Source organism: Jaculus jaculus, chromosome 11, assembly GCF_020740685.1.
Source record: "Jaculus jaculus isolate mJacJac1 chromosome 11, mJacJac1.mat.Y.cur, whole genome shotgun sequence".
In the NCBI taxonomy this organism is placed as follows: Eukaryota; Metazoa; Chordata; class Mammalia; order Rodentia; family Dipodidae; genus Jaculus; species Jaculus jaculus.
The window spans coordinates 108959514-108978055 of NC_059112.1; the positions used below are offsets into that span (position 1 = coordinate 108959514).

Here is an 18542-nt window from a genome sequence, read left to right on the forward strand (position 1 = left end):
CAGCCTGAGACTCCTCTGAAACCCCAGACCCCTGTTCCCTCCACTGCTTTCCCCAAGTGCCTGCCCAGAGCTGTGGTCATGATCTGGTCTTACACTGTATGACTGCCCAGGAAAAGTAGGTTGTGGTGGCATGGAAGGGTGGAGGGCAGTAGAGACTCTGCCCTCTTTTGCCTGTCAAAGATGCTAGCATTTAGACATGCCCTGTGATCCCCGAGTTGGGTTCCTTCCCTCCTCTCCACAGCATGGGGCACGTAGGCCCCTCAAACCCAGCAGCGAAGGCAGGTCATGCCTCTGACGGGCTTCAGGGTCTTGTCCTTGTTCCATCACGGCCTTGCTGGGACCAGGGCAGCCCTGAGCCAGGCTGGTTGGAGGCAGTGAGGCCCTCATTCCTGGGTCACAAGCTCGGCCTTTCCCCCAGGTGAAGATCTGGAGACTGCCAGGCCCTGGCCAGGCCCTTCCCGCTGTGCCTGGAGTGGTGCTGGGCCCCGAGGCGCTGCCAGTGGAGGGACTGCAGTTCCATCCTACCGCGGATGGCATTCTCATGAGCGCAGCTGGCAGGGCTGTGAAGGTTTGGGATGCAGCCAAGGAACAGACCCTGACAGGTATGGTGGGCACCTCTCTTCCCGTCTGGGTTGACCTTCTCCTTGTTAATGCCTTTTTTTTTTTCTTTTTTCTGAGATAGGGTTGCACTTTAGCTCAGGTTGACCTGGAATTCACTCTGAATTCTCTGGGTGGCCTCGAACTCACAGCAGTCCTCCTACCTCTGCCTCCCGAGTGCTGGGATTAAAGGCGTGTGCCACCACACCCAGCTTTAATGCCTTATTTCATTTTATTTTTAAAATTTAAGTGTTTTTGTATATTTGTAAGAAGAGAGAGAGAGAGAGAGAGAGAGAGAGAGAGAGAATGGATGGATGGATGGATGAATGAATGAATATGGATGTGCCAGGGTCTCTTGCCACTGCAAACGAACTCCAGATACATATGCTAGTTTATGCTTCTGGCTTTATGTGGGTACTGGGGGATTGAACCTAGGCCAACAGGCTTTGCAAACAAATGCCCCTAACCGTTGAGCCATCTCTCCAGCCTCTTGCTAATGCTTTTTAAAATTTATTTATTTATTTTGTGTGTGTGTGTTTGGCCACACCAGTGATCCTCCTCCCTCTGCCTCCCCAGTGTTGGGATTAAAGGCATGCGTCACTGTGCCTGGGTTTCTCTCTCTCTCTCTCTCTCTCTCTTTTTTTTTTTTTTTTTTTTTTTTTTTGAGACTCACTGTGTACTCCAGACTGTCCTCAACTCACAATTCTCCTGCCTCAGCCTCCCAAGTACTTGGATTATAGTCAGATACAGTCCAGCCCCCTCCTCTCCAAACTAAGGTAGGAGAATGGAGAGGGCAGGAGCCACAGTCAGGGGTTAGGGTGATGTGGTTGGAGGATGTGGTAGTGTGAACAGAAGCGGGTCTTGGGGTGATAGGCCAGCCAGACGCTGGAGGGAGCCTCCGAAGGTAACTGAGTAGAAACATGGCCTGGTGAGGGCAGGTTTGAGGAAGGAAGCCTGTGGACGCAGGTACAGCCTGTCTGCAAAGAGCAGCTGCCCTTGCCCCCTGCAGGCCAGAAGGGCTCTCATGATGGCTGCCTGCGCTGCAGGAGTTACTCTAGGCCAGACCTGCTGCCCCGATGCCCTCATCACCTGAGGCCTGACCTTGGCTGCTTCCCCACAGAGCTGGAGGCCCATGGGGACCTGGTGCAGAGTGCTGTCTGGAGCCGGGACGGAGCCCTTGTTGGCACAGCATGCAAGGTAAGCAGACGACTAGCCTCTAGGGCAGAGTTAGCATGAGCTATAAATCTTTTGTTTTCCCCTGAGGTAGGGTCTCACTCTGGCCCAGACTGACCTGGAATTCACTGTGTAGTCTCAGGGTGGTGATCCTCCTACTTCTGCCTCCCGAGTGCTGGGATTAAAGGCGTGCGCCACTGCGCCAGCCTGAGCCATACATCCTTTTACCTTGTAGGCTCAGCAGTATTTATGGGTCTGAAGAGCCCTGAGGTGAGAGTAGGCATTTATGAATACCCCACCCTATCTGGTACCTTATCTGAGGGGCTGCCTGCTACTGGGCTGTCAACCTTTCAGCGAGCCTCACCTGCTGTCTGTGGTTTCTCCAAACAGCCTTCCTCCCTTGGGCCGTGTTCATTATCTCAGCAGCAGGGATGATTGGGCACATGCGACCTTCCAACCCCCCTCTGAAAGGAACATGGAACTTTGAGCTGGACAGAGAGGTCTAGGGAGCTTGGCCTTGGCTAGGAGGTCAGGAGGAGAGTCCTAAGGAGAGTTCAGTTAAGGGGCAGGGAGGGCAGAACAAGCAGGCACCTGCCAGACACCTGGAGAGCCGCAGCTGGAGAGCCAGGGCCAAGGCTTCAGGGCAAGGGTTGTGCTTGTTGTAGGGAAGCACTGGCTTGAGGTGAGCAGACTTTGCATTTGGTAGACTCTTGTGGCTTCAGCGAGGACAGAGCAAGGCTGGGGTGGGCAGTGTCTGCAGTCGGACGTGGGACATCCTTCCGAGAGGGATGAGAGGGCCATCCTTGGCCAGGGTTGTAAAGATGGAAGTGGTGGACTGAAGGGGTGGGAGGAGTGGGGGTTGTGAGGTTGGATCTTGAGTCCTAAGAGGAGCGCTCCACACAGACATGTGAGCAGGCCATCAGGGCCGGAACAGCACCTCGTGTGAGTGTTCTGGGCACTGCTACTCCTATGGTGGTTACAGGTGTGCTGAGCTAGGGTACCTGGCTGGAGGGAGTCAGAGTTTTTCTCTTTGCCAACAGTTGCTGGACTGGGCTTGAATTTGTGTGCTTGAACTGCCAGACTGGGGCTGATGTGGGAATTGTTGATGGGAGCATGGCTTCCTATTAGAGCCGTGCTTTCCATCTCCCTCTTAGCCAGGAAAGCTCTCTACCCCTGGCTCTCACTCCTCCTGCCCTGAAGCTGTTGGTGCAGAGAGCAGTTCTGACTCCCTGGGCACCCCATTTTCAACCTACTCCTCTCCAGCCGCTAGGCGAAAGGGCAAGCGACCACTAGGGGGCGTGCTGGCATTGCTTTTGGCCCAGCTGGGCCTGTGGCATGCACGCTGTCTGCAGTCCTAAGTGTTGCCCAGTGAGCCCCATTCCCCCCCTCTGCCTCACTCAGAACAGCCTCAGGGTCCACTCTGACCCCTGATTTGCACCCAGCTTTAAACTGCTGCACTTGAGGCCAGGCCTCAGTGGAGTTTGCTATATGCCAAGAAATGTGTCGGCACCCTCAACCACAATCCGGTGAGAGACCCTGTGGGCTCGCTAATCATCACTCACTGGACTCAGGCGCCCAGGCCACAAAGCTAGTCGGTGGTGGTGTGGTTGACATTGGCGTTTGAATGCAGGCCTTCAGCTCTCCTCAGCAGCTCTGGCCTTGCAGAGAGAGTAGTGTTTTTCTTTAGCCCTTCTTGAGACTTACTGCTCTCCTGTCCTGTGTGTCTGTTGTTCCCCAGTCCTTCTGTACCCTGAGCTCATGTTCTCTGTCCCTTGCTAGGCACTGTCCTCTGTGCCTGGCTCTAGTTTTGCCTACTCCGTCCCTTACCTTCCTCATCTATCTGATCGCCATGCATCTTCACATGAGAACCCTGGCTGTGTAGTGCGGTGCTCTTTAGGACCTGACTCCTGGACTGTGCCTGGTGCCCGCCTGGCATGGAGCAGGTACCAGTAAACCTAAACCAGACACACAAGGTGGCACATATGTCTGAACTTTGTTTGCAGAGGCTGGAGGCCCTGGCGTGCCCAACCTCTTAATCTGCCTCTTGTTTTCATTCATAAATTTAAAAAATTCTTATTTCTGACACTGGATGTGGTGGCACACGCCTTTAATCCCAGCACTCAGGAGGCAGAGGTAGGAGGATCACCATGAGTTCGAGGCCACCCTGACACTACATAGTGAACTCCAGGACAGCCTGGGCTAGTGAGACCCTACCTCGAAAAAACAAAAAAAAAAAATTATTTGGGACTGTAGAGATGGCTTAATGGTTAAGGCCCTTGCCTGTGAAGCCTAAGGACCCAGGTCCCAGTACCTACATAAGCCAGACACACAAGGTGGCCAATGTATCTGGAGTTTGTTTGCAGAAGCTGGAAGCTCTGGCATGCCCATTCTCTCTATCTGCCTCTTTCTTATTTGGGGCTGGAGAGATGGCTTAGTGATTAAGGTGCTTACCTGTGGAGCCTAAGGACCCAGGTTCAATTCCCCAGTACCTACATGTTGTAGTCAGGTTCACAATGCTGGTAAAAATCACCCAACCAAGAGCAGCTTGTGGAAAAAAGGAGGTTTATTTTCACTTACAGGCTCGAGGGGAAGCTCTATGATGGCAGAGGAAAATGATGGCATGAGCAGAGGGTGGACATCACCCCCTGGTTCACATAAGGTGGACAATAGGAACAGGAAAGTGTGCCAAACACTGGTGTGAGGAAACTGGTTGTAACACCCATAAGCCCACCCCCAACAATACAGCATCTCCAGGAGGCTTTAATTTCCAATTAGCTGGGGAGACTAGCATTCGGAATACCTAAGTTTATGGGGGACACCTAAATCAACCCATCACTTTCCACCCCTGGCCCTATAAACTGATATCCATACATGATATAAAATACAATGTATTCAGTCCAACTTAAAAGTCCCCATAGTTTTTATCAATCCTAATGATGTTCAAACATCCCCATAGTCCAAGATCTTAACTAAGCCATAATACCAAAAAAAAAAAAAAAAAAAAAAACCCACCCAAAACCATAATGGCACAGAACAAATACACTGCAAAAGATGGCATTGGGCATAGCAAAGAAATATTCAACCAAAACTAGATTTAAATCAACCAAGGCAAACATCAAACTCTCTAGCTTCAAGTCAACAACTTTAGTCAGTGACAAGTCTCCAAGTTCGATAATCCTAACCAGCAACAAGTCTCTGGAGTTCCAGTTCCGCCCCTCCAGCTAGGCTACTCGCAGTCCTGGAAAACATCATCCAGTGGCTTTCCTTAGCAGCCATCTCGTGGCCCCGGCATCTCCACTGGGTCTCCACTGCAATCCACGGTTCATCCTCATGGCTCTATGGGGTCTCCATGCAGACATCCAGCAAACCTGCTTCACACTGCCCATGGCCATTTCCAAACACAAGACCATGTTGCAAACTCAATGACCCTCTCTTTCCTGCATTTCTTATACTCCACAATACCAGGCAGGGTGCCAATTTGTTAATCCAGAGGGGGAATAAAGAAGACATTGAAGAACAGGACACTTCTTGAGCACTCAGGCCCCTTCAAAAGAGTCTACATTCTTCATGTTGCCCCAGTGCAGGACAGGTGGCCCAATCTCAGAGGTTTTAATCTCAAACAATTTGCAGGTGAATGGGCAGCAGTTTCGGCCCAAAGACTTCATTTTTTCTGTGACATGTCCCTCTGCTCACACCAGTCCATTTCTATGTGAAGCAACCCTGCACAACTTCTCAGGACATGGACATGTGTTGGTAGTGTCAGGCACTGTGAGGTCATGGATATCCAGGCCATTCTGTGTCTGGAGGAGCATATTGTAAGGAGTCCTACCCTTCCTTTGGCCCTTACATTGTACTTTCTGCCACCTCTTCCACAATGGACCCTGAGCCATGGAAGGTGTGTGATCTTTTTATTTTTAATTTTTATATTACTAACTTGAGAGAGAGATAGAAAGAGGCAGAGAGAGAGAGAATGGGCACACCAGGGTCTCCAGCCACGGCAAACAAACTTCACGTATGTGTGCCCCTTTGTGCATCTAGCTAATGTGGGTCCTGGGGAATCGAACCTGGGTCCTTTGGATTTTCAGGCAAACACCTTAACCGCTAAGCCATCCCAGCCCTTGAGTTTTGTTTTTTTTTAAGTTTTATTTTTATTTATTTATATATTAGAGACAGACAGAGCGAGAGCAAGAGAGAGAGAGAGAATAGGCATACCAGGGCCTCTAGCTACTGCAAACAAACTTCAGACTCATGTTATCATGTGCATCCGGCTTATATAGGACCTGGAGAATCGAACCTGGGTCCTTAGGCTTCACAAGCATGCACCTTAACTGCTTAAGCCATCTCTCCAGTTCTTTAAATTTTATTGTTTTATATTTTATTTATTTGTGTGTGTGTGTGTGTGTGTGTGAGAGAGAGAGAGAGAGGGGGGGGGGAGAAAGAATGAATGAGCATGCTAGGGCCTCCAGCTGCTGCAAATGAACTCCAGATGCATACTCCACCTTGAGTATCTGGTTTTATATGGGTATTGGGGAATCGAACGTTGGTCCTTTTGGCTTAGCTGGCAAGCACCTTAACAGCTAATCTATTGCCCCAGCTCAACACGTGATGAGTTTTGACAAGCACATATGACCATGTGTGCGCCAAGCACTGTCCGACAGCATAGTTTCACTGCCCTGAAAACCCCCATCTTCCTTCTCCCGCCCTCCCACCACTGGCAGGACACCTTTGTGCTGTTTGGGGATTTCTCTTTTCCATAATGTCCAGACCTGGAATTACACAATATGGCTTTCCAGATTGGCTTTTCACCTAGCAGTATCATATAAGGCACATTTGTATCTTTTCTTTTCCTACAGAGCGATAGCTGGTTTAAAAAAAAAAATTGGGCTGGGTGTGGTGGTGCATACCTTTAATCCCAGCACTTAGGAGGCAGAGGTAGGAGGATTGATTTGAGTTCAAGGCTACCCTGAGACTACATAGTAAATTCCAGGTCAGCCTGAGCTGACCAAAAATAAATAAATAAAATTTTAAAAATTCTTTTTTTTTGAGGCAGGGTCTCTGTCACTCTAGCTTAGCTCAGACCAACCAGGAACTCACTCTAGCCCAAGGTAGCCTTGAACTAGCCACAATCCTGACTTAGGAACCACCATACCCAGTTCCTTACTTCATTAAAAAAAAAAAGTTAGGGCTGGAGAGATGGCTTAGCGGTTAAGGCACATGCCTGTGAAGCCCAAGGACCCTGGTTCGATTCTCCAGGTCCCACATTAGCCAGATGCTCAAGGGGGTGCATGCATCTGCAGTTCTTTTGCAGTGGCTAGAGGCCCTGGTACACCCATTCTCACCCCCTCTCTCTGTCTCAAACAAATAAATAAAAATAAAGTCTTTTTAAAAATTAAAAATTTAGGGTGGATCTGTGGTGCAGTGGATAAATAGCACATTGAACTTTTAGAGACGAAAGAAAAAATATTTTTGATCACTTTTGAGGCAGAGTCTTACTCTAGACCAGGCTGGCCTGGAACTCAGCAATTCTCTTGCCTCAGCTTCCTAAATGTTGGGGTTAAAGACATGAACCATCATGCCCAGCTCTTTAAAAAATGTGTGCGTAGGGCTGGAGAGATGGCTTAGCGGTTAAGCGCTTGCCTGTGAAGCCTAAGGACCCCGGTTCGAGGCTCGGTTCCCCAGGTCCCACGTTAGCCAGATGCACAAGGGGGCGCATGCATCTGGAGTTTGTTTGCAGTGGCTGGAAGCCCTGGCTCACCCATTCTCTCTCCCTCTATCTGTCTTTCTCTCTGCTGTCACTCTCAAATAAATAAATAAAAAATGAACAAAAAATATTTTAAAAAATGTGTGCGTGCGTGTGTGTTTATTTGTGGTAGGCATGCACATGTGTGTGCAAACGTGGAGGCCAGAGGACACTACATCCTCGGGTTTCATCCTGAGGAACACAGTCCACCTCTTCTTTGAAAGAGAGTCTCTCATTGGCCGGGAGATCACTGATTAGATCAGACTAGCTGGCTAGTGACCTTAAGGGATCCTCCTGTTTCTGCCTCCCCAGTCCTGGGATTACAGGTGTATTCTGCCACACCTGATATTTTTATGAGTCAAACTCAGGCTGTCATACTTAGGAACACTTTACCTACTGAGCTATCTCCCCGGACCTCTGCTTGCTTCTTCATATGAGCTTTAGAATCAATTTGTGTAAATCCATTTATTTTCTCTTCCCTCCCTTCCTCCCTTCCTAACTGCCTTCTCTCTCTTTCCTTCCTTCCCTTCCCACTTCCTTCTTTCTTTCTTCCCTTCCCCTCCCCTCCCCTTCCCTTCTTTGAGGTGGTCCCAGTATGTAGCCCAGACTGACGTGGATCCAGCTGCCCACTGTGTAATCCAGGCCGGCCTTGTACTCTTGGCAATCCTTAGTGCTGGGTTTGCAGTTAAAGAGTCGCCACACCCAGCACAGTTTGTCAACATTACAAAGATAACTTTCCTGGAATTTTTATTAAGAGCATGTGGAACCTCTAGATGATGTTGGGAAAAACTGACATCGCTACAATAGTTAAGTCTTCATAGTCAATGAAATAGCTACTCATTTATTAAGTTCTTTAATTTCTTTCATCAGAGTTTTGTAGTTTCCCTCGTATTTTATTGATATATACTTAGTAATATTTGTAGCTAGGCATTTCATTTGGTTTTTTTGTTTGTTTGTTTGTTTGTTTGTTTTTGGAGGTAGGGTCTCATCCTAGCCCAGGCTGACCTAGAATTCACTATGGAGTTTCAGGGTGGCCTCAAACTCATGGTGATCCTCCTACCTCTGCCTCCCAAGTGCTGGCATTAAAGGTGTCCATCACCATGCCCAGCCATTTCAGGTTTTTGATGTTGATGCATGTGGTAATGTTTTTAATTTGAAAGTTCCAGTGTTCGTTATTTTTCAAAATATGAAAATAGGAATCTGTTGATTGAAACAAAGTGTAGCTATGTTAGACTATAAAACGGAAATACTAATCAGCTCCCACTTCCCCACCCTTCATGCCCAGCGTTGACTCACTGTCTTGTACTGGTCAAGTCCTTTCTCTTTGCTCAGCAAACTCCCAACATGTCCAGGAATATGGTCACATAAATAGAGGTTTTTGTTTATTTTGCCAGCAGCAGAATCACACCATGCCATGTTATTCTGCAACTTCCTTTTTATGGCCGATTATGACAAAGCCTGTAGCAGTGGGAATAAGACTTTTTCTCTTTCCTTTGCAGTGCTGGGGATTGAACCAAGGGCTTCGTGCATGCATCGTGTGAGACCATAGCTCTACCACGGAGCTGCACTCCCAAGCATCTATTCCAGTTCCTCTTTTTTTTAAACTCTTTTAAATTCATGTTTTCTTTTCAATTTTTTTAATTACCATTTTCCATGATTATAAACAATATCCCACAGTAATGCTCTCTCTCCCCCCACTTTCCCCTTTGAAACTCCCTTCTCCATTATATCCCCTCCCCCTCTCGATCAGTCTCTCTTTTATTTTGATGTAATGGTCTTTTCCTCCTATTATGATGGTCTTGTGTAGGTAGTGTCAGGCACTGTGAGGTCATGGATTTTTTTTTTTTTTTTTTGGACCCACATAAGCCAGATATACAAGTTGGTGCATGCAACTGGAGTTCTTCTGCCCTGGCATGCCCATTCTCTCTCTCTGTCTCTCTGTCTCTTTCTCTCTCACTCACTCACTCAAATAAATAAATAAAATTTTTTTTTAAAGAAAGACAGGAACAAGCTGGATGTGGTGGCACATGTCTTTAATCCTAGCACTCGGGAAGCAGAGGTAGGAGGATTACCATGAGTTCAAGGTCACCCTGAGATTGCATAGTGTATTGCAGGTCAGTCTAGGGCTAAAGTGAAACACTACCTCAAAAAAAAAAAAAAAAAAAAAAAAAAGGAGGAGTGGTTCCTTACGTGTTACGTGCAGAAGTAAGATTCTCACATTAGCCAGACTGGGCTTACTACAGGGCTGGACAAGCATGAAGAGCCAATGGCCTTGAGTCTGGTTTTGGGCCCTCGTCCCTCTGTGATGGTGAAAGCTCTGTTCGTGAGGTTATCGGAAAGAGAATCTGTGTGGGATAGGCCTAGTACGTTAATAGGTAGTATGTAGTTAGACGGTGAACTCTTGTCAATGAATATAGTCTTATGGGTGACTTGTGCCTGCTTTCTTGGTAAGGAAGAGGAATCCAGCTAGGGAGAGCTTCTCTAGTATATACCAGCCCTGTGAACTTAGGGTACTGCTAGTAAGAGCTGGGGTGTGTGTGTGGGGGGGACAGGCTGACCTCCTGGGAGTCTCAAGTTTTAATTCTATGTTTTCTTTCCTCCCCGCTTTTTTAGGACAAACAGCTGCGGATCTTTGACCCCAGAGCCAGGGCCAAGGCCTCTCAGGTGAGTGTATAGGTAGTAAGATAGAAGCTCCCACCCAGGACGAGGCCCTCAATGTTCAGCAGGTGGAGAGAGGGTCCCCTGGAGGCAGCTGCTGACACTGCTGTGGAAGTTCTTTCTGGGTGTGAGTTTGGGTCCTGGGAGGAACTGGCCTGGCTTTGATCACAGGTTGAGGTGCAGTCACGCTGCCTGCAGGCTTTCGGTGGAGGCATCCCATCCTGAAAGCATACCTTCAGCAAGGTTATTGGGGATTTCAGCTCCCTTCCCTCCTTTGAGACTCATTCTTCCTCCCTGGCATGATCAACAAAGGCCAGCTGCAATGGAGCCCGAATGGATCCCCACCTCAGCCTCTGTGCCTCCAGGCCTTTCAGCAGACCCTGGGGGATGGACTAGTTTCCCAGTCCTTCAGGATTTAGGGCAGCGGGTGTATGGTTGTGTCTGTGTGCTGGGTGCGTGGAGTGTAACCCTGTCATGACTTTTTTGTTTGTTTCTAGGCAGGATCTTACTTTATCCCAGGTTGACTTGGAACTCAGTGTAGCTCAGGCTGGCCTTGAACACATAGCAATCAATCCTCCAACCTCAGCCTCCAGAGTGCTGGGACTAAAGGCATGAGCCACCACATCTGGCTCCCATGACTTCTAAGTGGGTGTGGGGTATACCTGGGTTCATAAAGCGGGTGTGGAGCTGTTGAAGTCGTTTGTTTCCCTAACAGACCCCATAGACAGCCAGCAAGTCAAACATGTAGCCCTGTCCTGCCCTGCCCCAGATGATTGCTGGTGGGGAGAAGTTCTCTTTCTAAGGAATTAGTGCTTCTTTTAAGCACTGGTCTTCCAGTTGAGGGCCCCATTTTACCAAGGGCCATTCGCAGATGACCTTAAGTGGGGCAGTCGTGTACGAGAAGTCATCTGAGGAGAACACAGATGACCTTAAGTGGGGCGGTCGTGTACGAGAAGTCATCTGAGGAGAACACAGATGATCTTAAGTGGGGCGGTCGTGTACGAGAAGTCATCTGAGGAGAACAAAAGGGGGGTCGCATAACAGGCCCAGCCTTTGCGCAGTGGAAAGCCACAGAATTTTTCTGTTTTTCGAGGTAGGGTCTCACTCTAGCTCAGGCTGACCTGGAATTCACTATGGAGTCTCAGGGTGGCCTTGAACTCATGGCGATCTTCCTACCTCTGCCTCCCAAGTGCTGGGATTGAAGGTATGCATCACCATGCCCGCCACTGCTAGAGAATTTTAAGCAGGAGGTAACATGAATGGATTTATATTTCTCAAAAAACTTTTCCAAGCCGGAAAACACTTAACATTATGTAGTGTCAAGAGTTCGAGCCCGGGCTGGAGAGATGGCTTAGCGGTTAAGCGCTTGCCTGTGAAGCCTAAGGACCCCGGTTCGAGGCTCGGTTCCCCAGGTCCCATGTTAGCCAGATGCACAAGGGGGCGCACGCATCTGGAGTTCGTTTGCAGTGGCTGGTAGCCCTGGCGTGCCCATTGTCTGTCTGTCTGTCTGTCTGTCTGTCTCTCTCTCTCTCTCTCTCTCTCTCTCTCTGCCTCCTTCTCTGTCTGTTGCTCTCAAATAAATAAATAAAAATAAAAAATAAAAAAAAATAAGAGTTCGAGCCCAGGCTGGAGAGATGGCTTAGCGGTTAAGCGCTTGTCTGTGAAGCCTAAGGACCCCGGTTCGAGGCTCGGTTCCCCAGGTTCCACGTTAGCCAGATGCACAAGGGGGCGCACGCGTCTGGAGTTCGTTTGCAGAGGCTGGAAGCCCTGGCGCGCCCATTCTCTATCTCTCCCTCTATCTGTCTTTCTCTCTGTGTCTGTCGCTCTCAAATAAATAAATTAAAAATTAAAAAAAATATATTTAAAAAAAAAAAAGAGTTTGAGCCCACTTTGACACTACAGAGTGAATTCCAGGTCAGCCTGGACTAGAGTGAGATCCTACCTTGAAAAACAAAAGAAAAGAAAACAAAACAAAACAAAAAAAAAATTGCAGAAGCCAGTGCTTCTTTCCCTAAGGAGGTGGGGGGCACGGTCCTGTTGCTAAGTACTGCAGGGGGGAGTTTCCCAGTAAAGACCCAGGCCCACCACAGATTGCCATCTTCCCATTTCGAGGACTTATTCCCCACTAGGGGTCAAGGATACACTTAGCCAGCCCAGATCTGATAGCCTGGAGGCCTGTTCTCATCAAAAAGCCATTCACATGGCACATGGCACCTACTGGCCAAGGCTAAGACAGTGTAGTCGGTTCTACTCTGTCCAGCTAAAGACCACAGAGGCCCACCTGGCAGGTGAAGGGAGTGGGGCAGATGGTTTGCAACCTCCTGCTGTGTGTGCTGCTGAGGCTCTCGTCCCCTCTAGTCATCCCGTGGGATAGGGACTGTGCGTGTCTCAGGTTGGTGTTCGTGTGCACAATAGGCCTCTGCTGGTAGGCTCTCTTTGACTGACCTCTAAGCCATTGCCCAGAAGGGCACTCTCGCATTCATGCCCACTAGGCATCACACTGGACCAGTTCCCTGAGTGTGTGTCTCTTCCTCCCCTCTGCAGTGGCCTCCTTCCAGCCTCCCCCATCCCTGCAGCAGCCCCCGTGACTGCAGCTAAGGTGGAGCTGCAGTGGCTGCCGGCCAAGGGGCTCCGAGTTCTTGAAGGGCGCCGCCAGCAAGGATCTGGGTCTGGAGGGGCTCCCTGGAGGGGCTTCGGCTAGGAGACCTGGGAAGAGCGTGGGCGGCTCTCCCAACTGCTGGGACAGTGCCTGTGCTTGGCTCTAAAGCTGGATGTGATGTGGGGGCAGCAGCGGGTCTGGAATGCTGCCCTCCAACTGGCCCTGCCCCCCACTTCCGCCCAGGGCATCTGGCCCACACCTGGCTTCTATTAGGAAAACCACTGCTGGCGGCCAGGGTAGTATGCACTGAGCGCGGCTTGCTTGGGGAGAGGCCTTCGGGGTGTGCTGCTTTAAGGGTCTCTTTCCCGCCTGGGGGAGGGTGCCACCCTGCATCCTACCTGGGCTCTCTCCCGGTCTCATCTGAGCCCCACTGTCCCCGGGGTCGAGGCCGAGCATGGAAGGTAGAGTCTTCTGTCGTTTTTGGTGCCCCTGCCGTTTCATACTCCTACTTTGTTTTAGTTTTTATATATTATGTAATTTTTTTCTTTTTTTGTCTGTGTGAGACAATTATATGTAGCCCAGAAACTGGCCCTGAATCCCTGATCCTCCTGCCTTCATCTCCCTTGAATTTTATCCACTAAACCTGGCTTGCGTGCGCTCGCTCCTTCCTTCCTTCCTTCCTTCCTTCCTTCCTTCCTTCCTTCCTTCCTTCCTTCCTTCCTTCGAGGTAGGGTCTTACTGTGGCCTAAGCTGACCTGGAATTCACTGTGTAGTCTCAGGGTGGCCTCAAACTCATGGACCTCTGCCTCCCAAGTGCTGGGATTAAAGTCATGCAACACCATGCCTGGGATTTTGGTATTTTATTTACTTATTTGAGAGAGAGAGAATGGGTGTGCCAGGGCCTCCAGCCACTGCAAACGAACTCCAGAGGCATGCACCCCATTGTGCATCTGGCTTATGTGGGTCCTGGAGAATCGAACCGAGGTCCTTTGGTTTTGCAGGCAAATGCTTTAACTGCTAAGCCGTCTTTCCAGCCCGGTATTTGTATTTGTATTTGTTTTTGTTTTTGTTTGTTTTTCAACGTAGGGTCTCACTCTGGCTGATCTGAAATTTACTCTGTAGTCTCAGGGCGGCCTCAAACTCATGGCAGTCCTCCTATCTCTGCCTCCCGAGTGCTGGTATTAAAGGTGTGCGCCACCATGCCCGGCTTGGTTTTTGTTATTTTTGAGATGAGGGATTTCACTGTTGCCCAGGCTGGACTCTTGGAATCAAGCAACCTCTTGCTTCAGCCTCCTGTGTAGCCTGGCTACTTTCTCTTTTTTTTTTTTTTTCTTTTTTTCTTTGGCTGACCTGGAATTCACTCTGGTGTACACCTTTTCTTTTCTTCCTTATTTTTCGAGGTAGGATCTCACTCTAGCTCAGGTTGACCTGAAATTCACTATGTAGTCTCAGGGTGGCCTTGAACTCACGGTGATCGTCCTACCAAGTGCTGGGATTAAAGGTGGGTACCACCATGCCCAGCTTGGCTGCCTCCTTCTTCTTTTCTTTTTTCTCTTCTCTTCTCTTCTCTTCTCTTCTCTTCTCTTCTCTTCTCTTCTCTTCTCTTCTCTTCTCTTCTCTTCTCTTCCCTCCCCTCCCCTCCCCTCCCCTCCCCTCCCCTCCCCTCCCCTCCTCTTCTCTTCTCTTCTCTTCTCTTCTCTTTTTTTAAGTAGTTGTCTCACTTTGGCTCCAGCTGAAAGTTAGCTGTTGGTTTCTTCTGTTGCCCTGGCCAGGGCAAGTGGGGGTTTGGGATGTTTGTCAGTGGTCCAGGGCACAGCAGAGTAGTAGAGCCGTAGACGCTGTCCGTCACCCCTTGCCAGAGCCCAAAGCCCAAGCCCGAGCCCAGGGTGAGGGCAGTCAAGGCCCTGAAGCTGTGACTGTCCCGGAAGCAGCCGCCTCTGCTCTGGGGATGACAGCGAGGTGGCAAGGACTCAGGACTCTTACCGGGAACAGGAAGGGGATCTGGGACGAACCTGGCTTCTCTTACGGGCAGGCTAGCTGGGGCCTCTTGACCGCCTCCTAGTGCCAGCAGAGCTTATGGGGGCGCAGCGCTGAGTGGGGTTGATAAGTATGGCAGTGGGGTCTTTCTGCTGGAAACAGCCCCCTTGCCCTAGGAAGGAGCCGAGCTGCGCCGTCCCACTTAGGAAGTGTTGCCATGACAACGAAGAGGGGATTTAGCTGCACAGCAGCTGGAATGCTGGGTATGTGCCTCCCCCGCTGGCTGTGGCTGGCCTGGCACTGGCTGACCTTTCTTTTCTCCAGGCCAGGTATAGGGAGACTTGGCAGCAAACTGAAACTGAGTAGCATGGCAGCAAAGCCCTCTTGGAGGGCTTTGTTTTGTTTTGTTTTTCAAGGTAGAGTCTCAGTAGCCCAGGCTGACCTGAAAATCACTCTGTATTCTCAGGGTAGCCTCGAACTCACAGCGATCCTTCTACCTCTGCCTCCCAAGTGCTGGGATTAAAGGCGTGTGCCACCACGCCTGCCTTTTTTTTTTGTTGTTTTTTTTGAGATAGGGTCTCCACTCTAGCCCAGGCTGACCTGGAATTCCCTATGTAGTCTCAAGCTGGCCTTGAACTCATAGTGATCCTTCTTCCTCGGCCTCCTCAGTGCTGGAATTAAAGTTGTGTGACACCACAGCCTGCTTTATTTTGTTTATATTTATTTATTTATTTTGAGGTAGTGTCTCGCTTTAGTCTAAGCTACCTGGAATTCATTATGTAGTCTCAGGGTGGCCTTGAACTCACAGTGATCCTCCTGCCTGTGCTTCCCAAGTGCTAGGATTAAAGGCCTGGGCCACCATGCCTAGCTAGTTTTTTAAAAATTTGTTATTATTATTATTATTTTAAGGTAGGGTCTCACTCTGGTCCAGGTTGACCTGGAATTAACTATGTAGTCTCAGGGTGGCCTTGAACTCATGGTGATCCTTCTACCTCTGCCTCCTGAGTGCTGGGATTAAAGGCGTGCACCACCACGCCCAGCTCAAAAATCTCATTTATTTATTTATTTAAGACAGAGAAAGAGGCAGAAAGAGAGAAAGAATGAGTATGCCAGGGCCTCTAGCCACTGCAAAGGAACTCCAGATGCACGCACCCCCTTGGGCCTCTGGTTTACCTGGGTCCTGGGGAGTAAAACCGGGGTCCTTAGGCTTTACAGGCAAATGCCTTAAGCACTAAGCCATTTCCTCAGCCCTATTATTATTAATTTTGGGGGGTGTTCGAGGTAGGGTCTCACTCTAGCTCACGCTGACCTGGAATTCACTATGTAGTCTCAGGGTGGCCTCGAACTCACAGTAGTCGTACTTTAGTCTCCTAGGTGCTGGGATTAAAGTTGTGGGTCGCCACACCCTGCTTTTTTCTTGTTCCAGAAGTCATCTGAGGAGTGTAGAAGGAAGACGGGCTGAATAACAAGCTCGGTGCCGGGCTATGGAAAGCTACTAGAGGCCATCCCCCAGGCTAGCCTTGACCTCACTGTGATCCTCTTACCTCAGACTTCTTATAGGAATGAGCCTCCACGCCCAACCTTCATGGGGCTTTTCTATGGACAGGGTACTCAGTGACCTATAGGGACAAAGGCCATTCTCCGGCAGGGCCTACTTCAGCCCACCTTGTCTCTGAGGGGGACCTCTTGTCTGATCTCTGGGGCCTTCTCCAGGGATGGCTCGTGACAGAGCTAGGAGCCCCCAGCCCTGGTTCTGCACCGAGCCCTGGCACTCCCCAGAGTGTGAGCTAGCCTAGGGCGTTTTCTGGAAGTCAGAGGACATCTGGGGCATTGGCTGTTATTGCAGTCAGGTTCACATCGCTGGCAAGACTCGCCCGACCAAGAGCAGGTTTGGGGAAAAAGGTTTTATTTTGGCTTACAGACTTGAGGGGAAGCTCATTATGGCAGGGGAAAATGATGGCATGAGTAGAGGGTGGACATCACAGGGTGGACAACAGCAACAGGAGAGTGTGCCAAACACTGGCAAGGGGACACTGCCTATAGCACCCATAAGCCCACCCCAACAATACACTGCCTCCAGGAGGTACTAATTCCCAAATCTCCATCAGCTGGGAACGTAGAATTCAGAATACTTGAGTTTATGTGGGACACCTGAATCAGACCTCCACAGTTGTCCTGGGCTCCCCAGTCCCATTTCTCCTACCTTGTAGCTATGGCTGTGTAAGTCATACCACCTGTGAGCCCTCTGTGTCTTCACGGGCCGTAGCTCACTGAGGGCTCAAGGAGCTGCAGCAGTACTGTGGTCCACTCAGGACAAACAGCTTCTCTGTCTAGGCTTCTGGTTTCTCAGTGTGAGAACAGGAAGGTAGAAGATGAGGGCAAGGTGCACTCCACCCGAGCTGGTCCCTCTCAGCGGCCACCTCTCCCGCCCCACCTGCATCTGCATGGGTCTTTTTACTTTCAGCCTCTGTGTAGAGCTAGTTTACTGCGGATCCTCCTGGCTTAGTGTAGACAGCGCCCCACAGACTTCAGTTGCACTCTGGCTGTACCATGACCTGTAAAAAGTGCACTTTTGGAGGTAGGCCTCCTGGTGCACACCTGTAAGCCCATAAACAGCCTCAGGAGGCCAAGGCAGAAAATCAAGAGTTCAAGCTCAGCCTGGGCTACATGGGAAGATCCTGTCTCAGAAAACAAAAATACCCCCCAAGACAACAGAAAATAAGGTGCATTTGATAAGCACCAAGTGTAGTACTGAGTACTTGTGACAGTTGTCCAGAGCGGGGCCTGCTATTCCACTGATGGAGAAGCTGAGACTCGGGATACACACAGCGCATGCTGGGACAGGGCCGGGCTTTCACCCAGCTAGTCTGACTCAGAGCTGCTCCCATGACTTCCACTTTGCTCCTTCATGGCACTTAAAATAACTGTAATGGTGTGAGCCACCACATCTGACCCCTTTTCATTTCTTTTTCTTTTTAATTTCTCTATTTGAGAGCGACAGACAGAGAAAGAGGCAGAGAGAGAGAGAATGAATGTACATGCCAGGGCCTTCAGCCACTGCAAACTCCAGACGAATGTGCTCACCTTGCGCATCTGGCTTACATGGGTACTATAGAATCAAACCTGGGTCCTTAGACTTCACAGGCAACTGCTTTAACTGCTAAGCCATAAAAGAGAAAAAAAGGGCCAGAGAGATGGCTTAGCAGTTAGGCACTTGCCTGTGAAACCTAAGGACCCCAGTTCAAGGCTTGATTCCCCAGGACCCATGTAAAACAGATGCACAAGATGGTGCATGCATCTGGAGTTTGTTTGCAGTGGCTAGGAGGCCCTGGCATACCCATTCTCTCTCTCTCTGACTCCCTCTCTCAAATAAGTAAATAAAATATGTGTGTATATGTGTGTGTATGTATATATGTGTATATATATAATTTTATTCATTTATTTTATTTTTCCCTTGGTTTTTCGAGGTAGGGTCTTGCTCTAGTCCAGGTTGACCTGGAATTAACTATGTAGTCTCAGGGTGGCCTCGAACTCACAGTGACCCATCTACCTCTGCCTCCCGAGTGCTGGGATTAAAGGTGTGTGCCTCTACACCCGGCACTCCCCCCATCCCAAGGTAGGGTCTCACTCTATCTCAGGCTGACCTGGAATTCACTATGGAGTCTCAGGCTGGCCTTGAGCTTACAACGACCCTCCTACCATAGTGCTTGGATCAAAGACATGCACCACCAAGCCCAGTTGAGAACTGCATTTTAATAAAGCTTTTTTATTCGTAGACAACGGAGCAAATACAGAGAG

At 49.5% G+C, this 18542-nt stretch overlaps 1 protein-coding gene across 1 annotated transcript in view; it reads left to right on the forward strand.

Annotated features, from left to right (window-relative positions):
- LOC101612627 (coronin-7) overlaps positions 1–18542 on the forward strand; it is a 67857-nt gene that overhangs the window by 13504 nt on the left and 35811 nt on the right. Inside the window, exons 5-7 of the mRNA XM_045161551.1 lie at positions 419–602; positions 1718–1794; positions 10124–10174. Coding sequence (XP_045017486.1) covers positions 419–602; positions 1718–1794; positions 10124–10174 — 312 coding nt within the window. The remainder of the gene's footprint in view (positions 1–418; positions 603–1717; positions 1795–10123; positions 10175–18542) is intronic.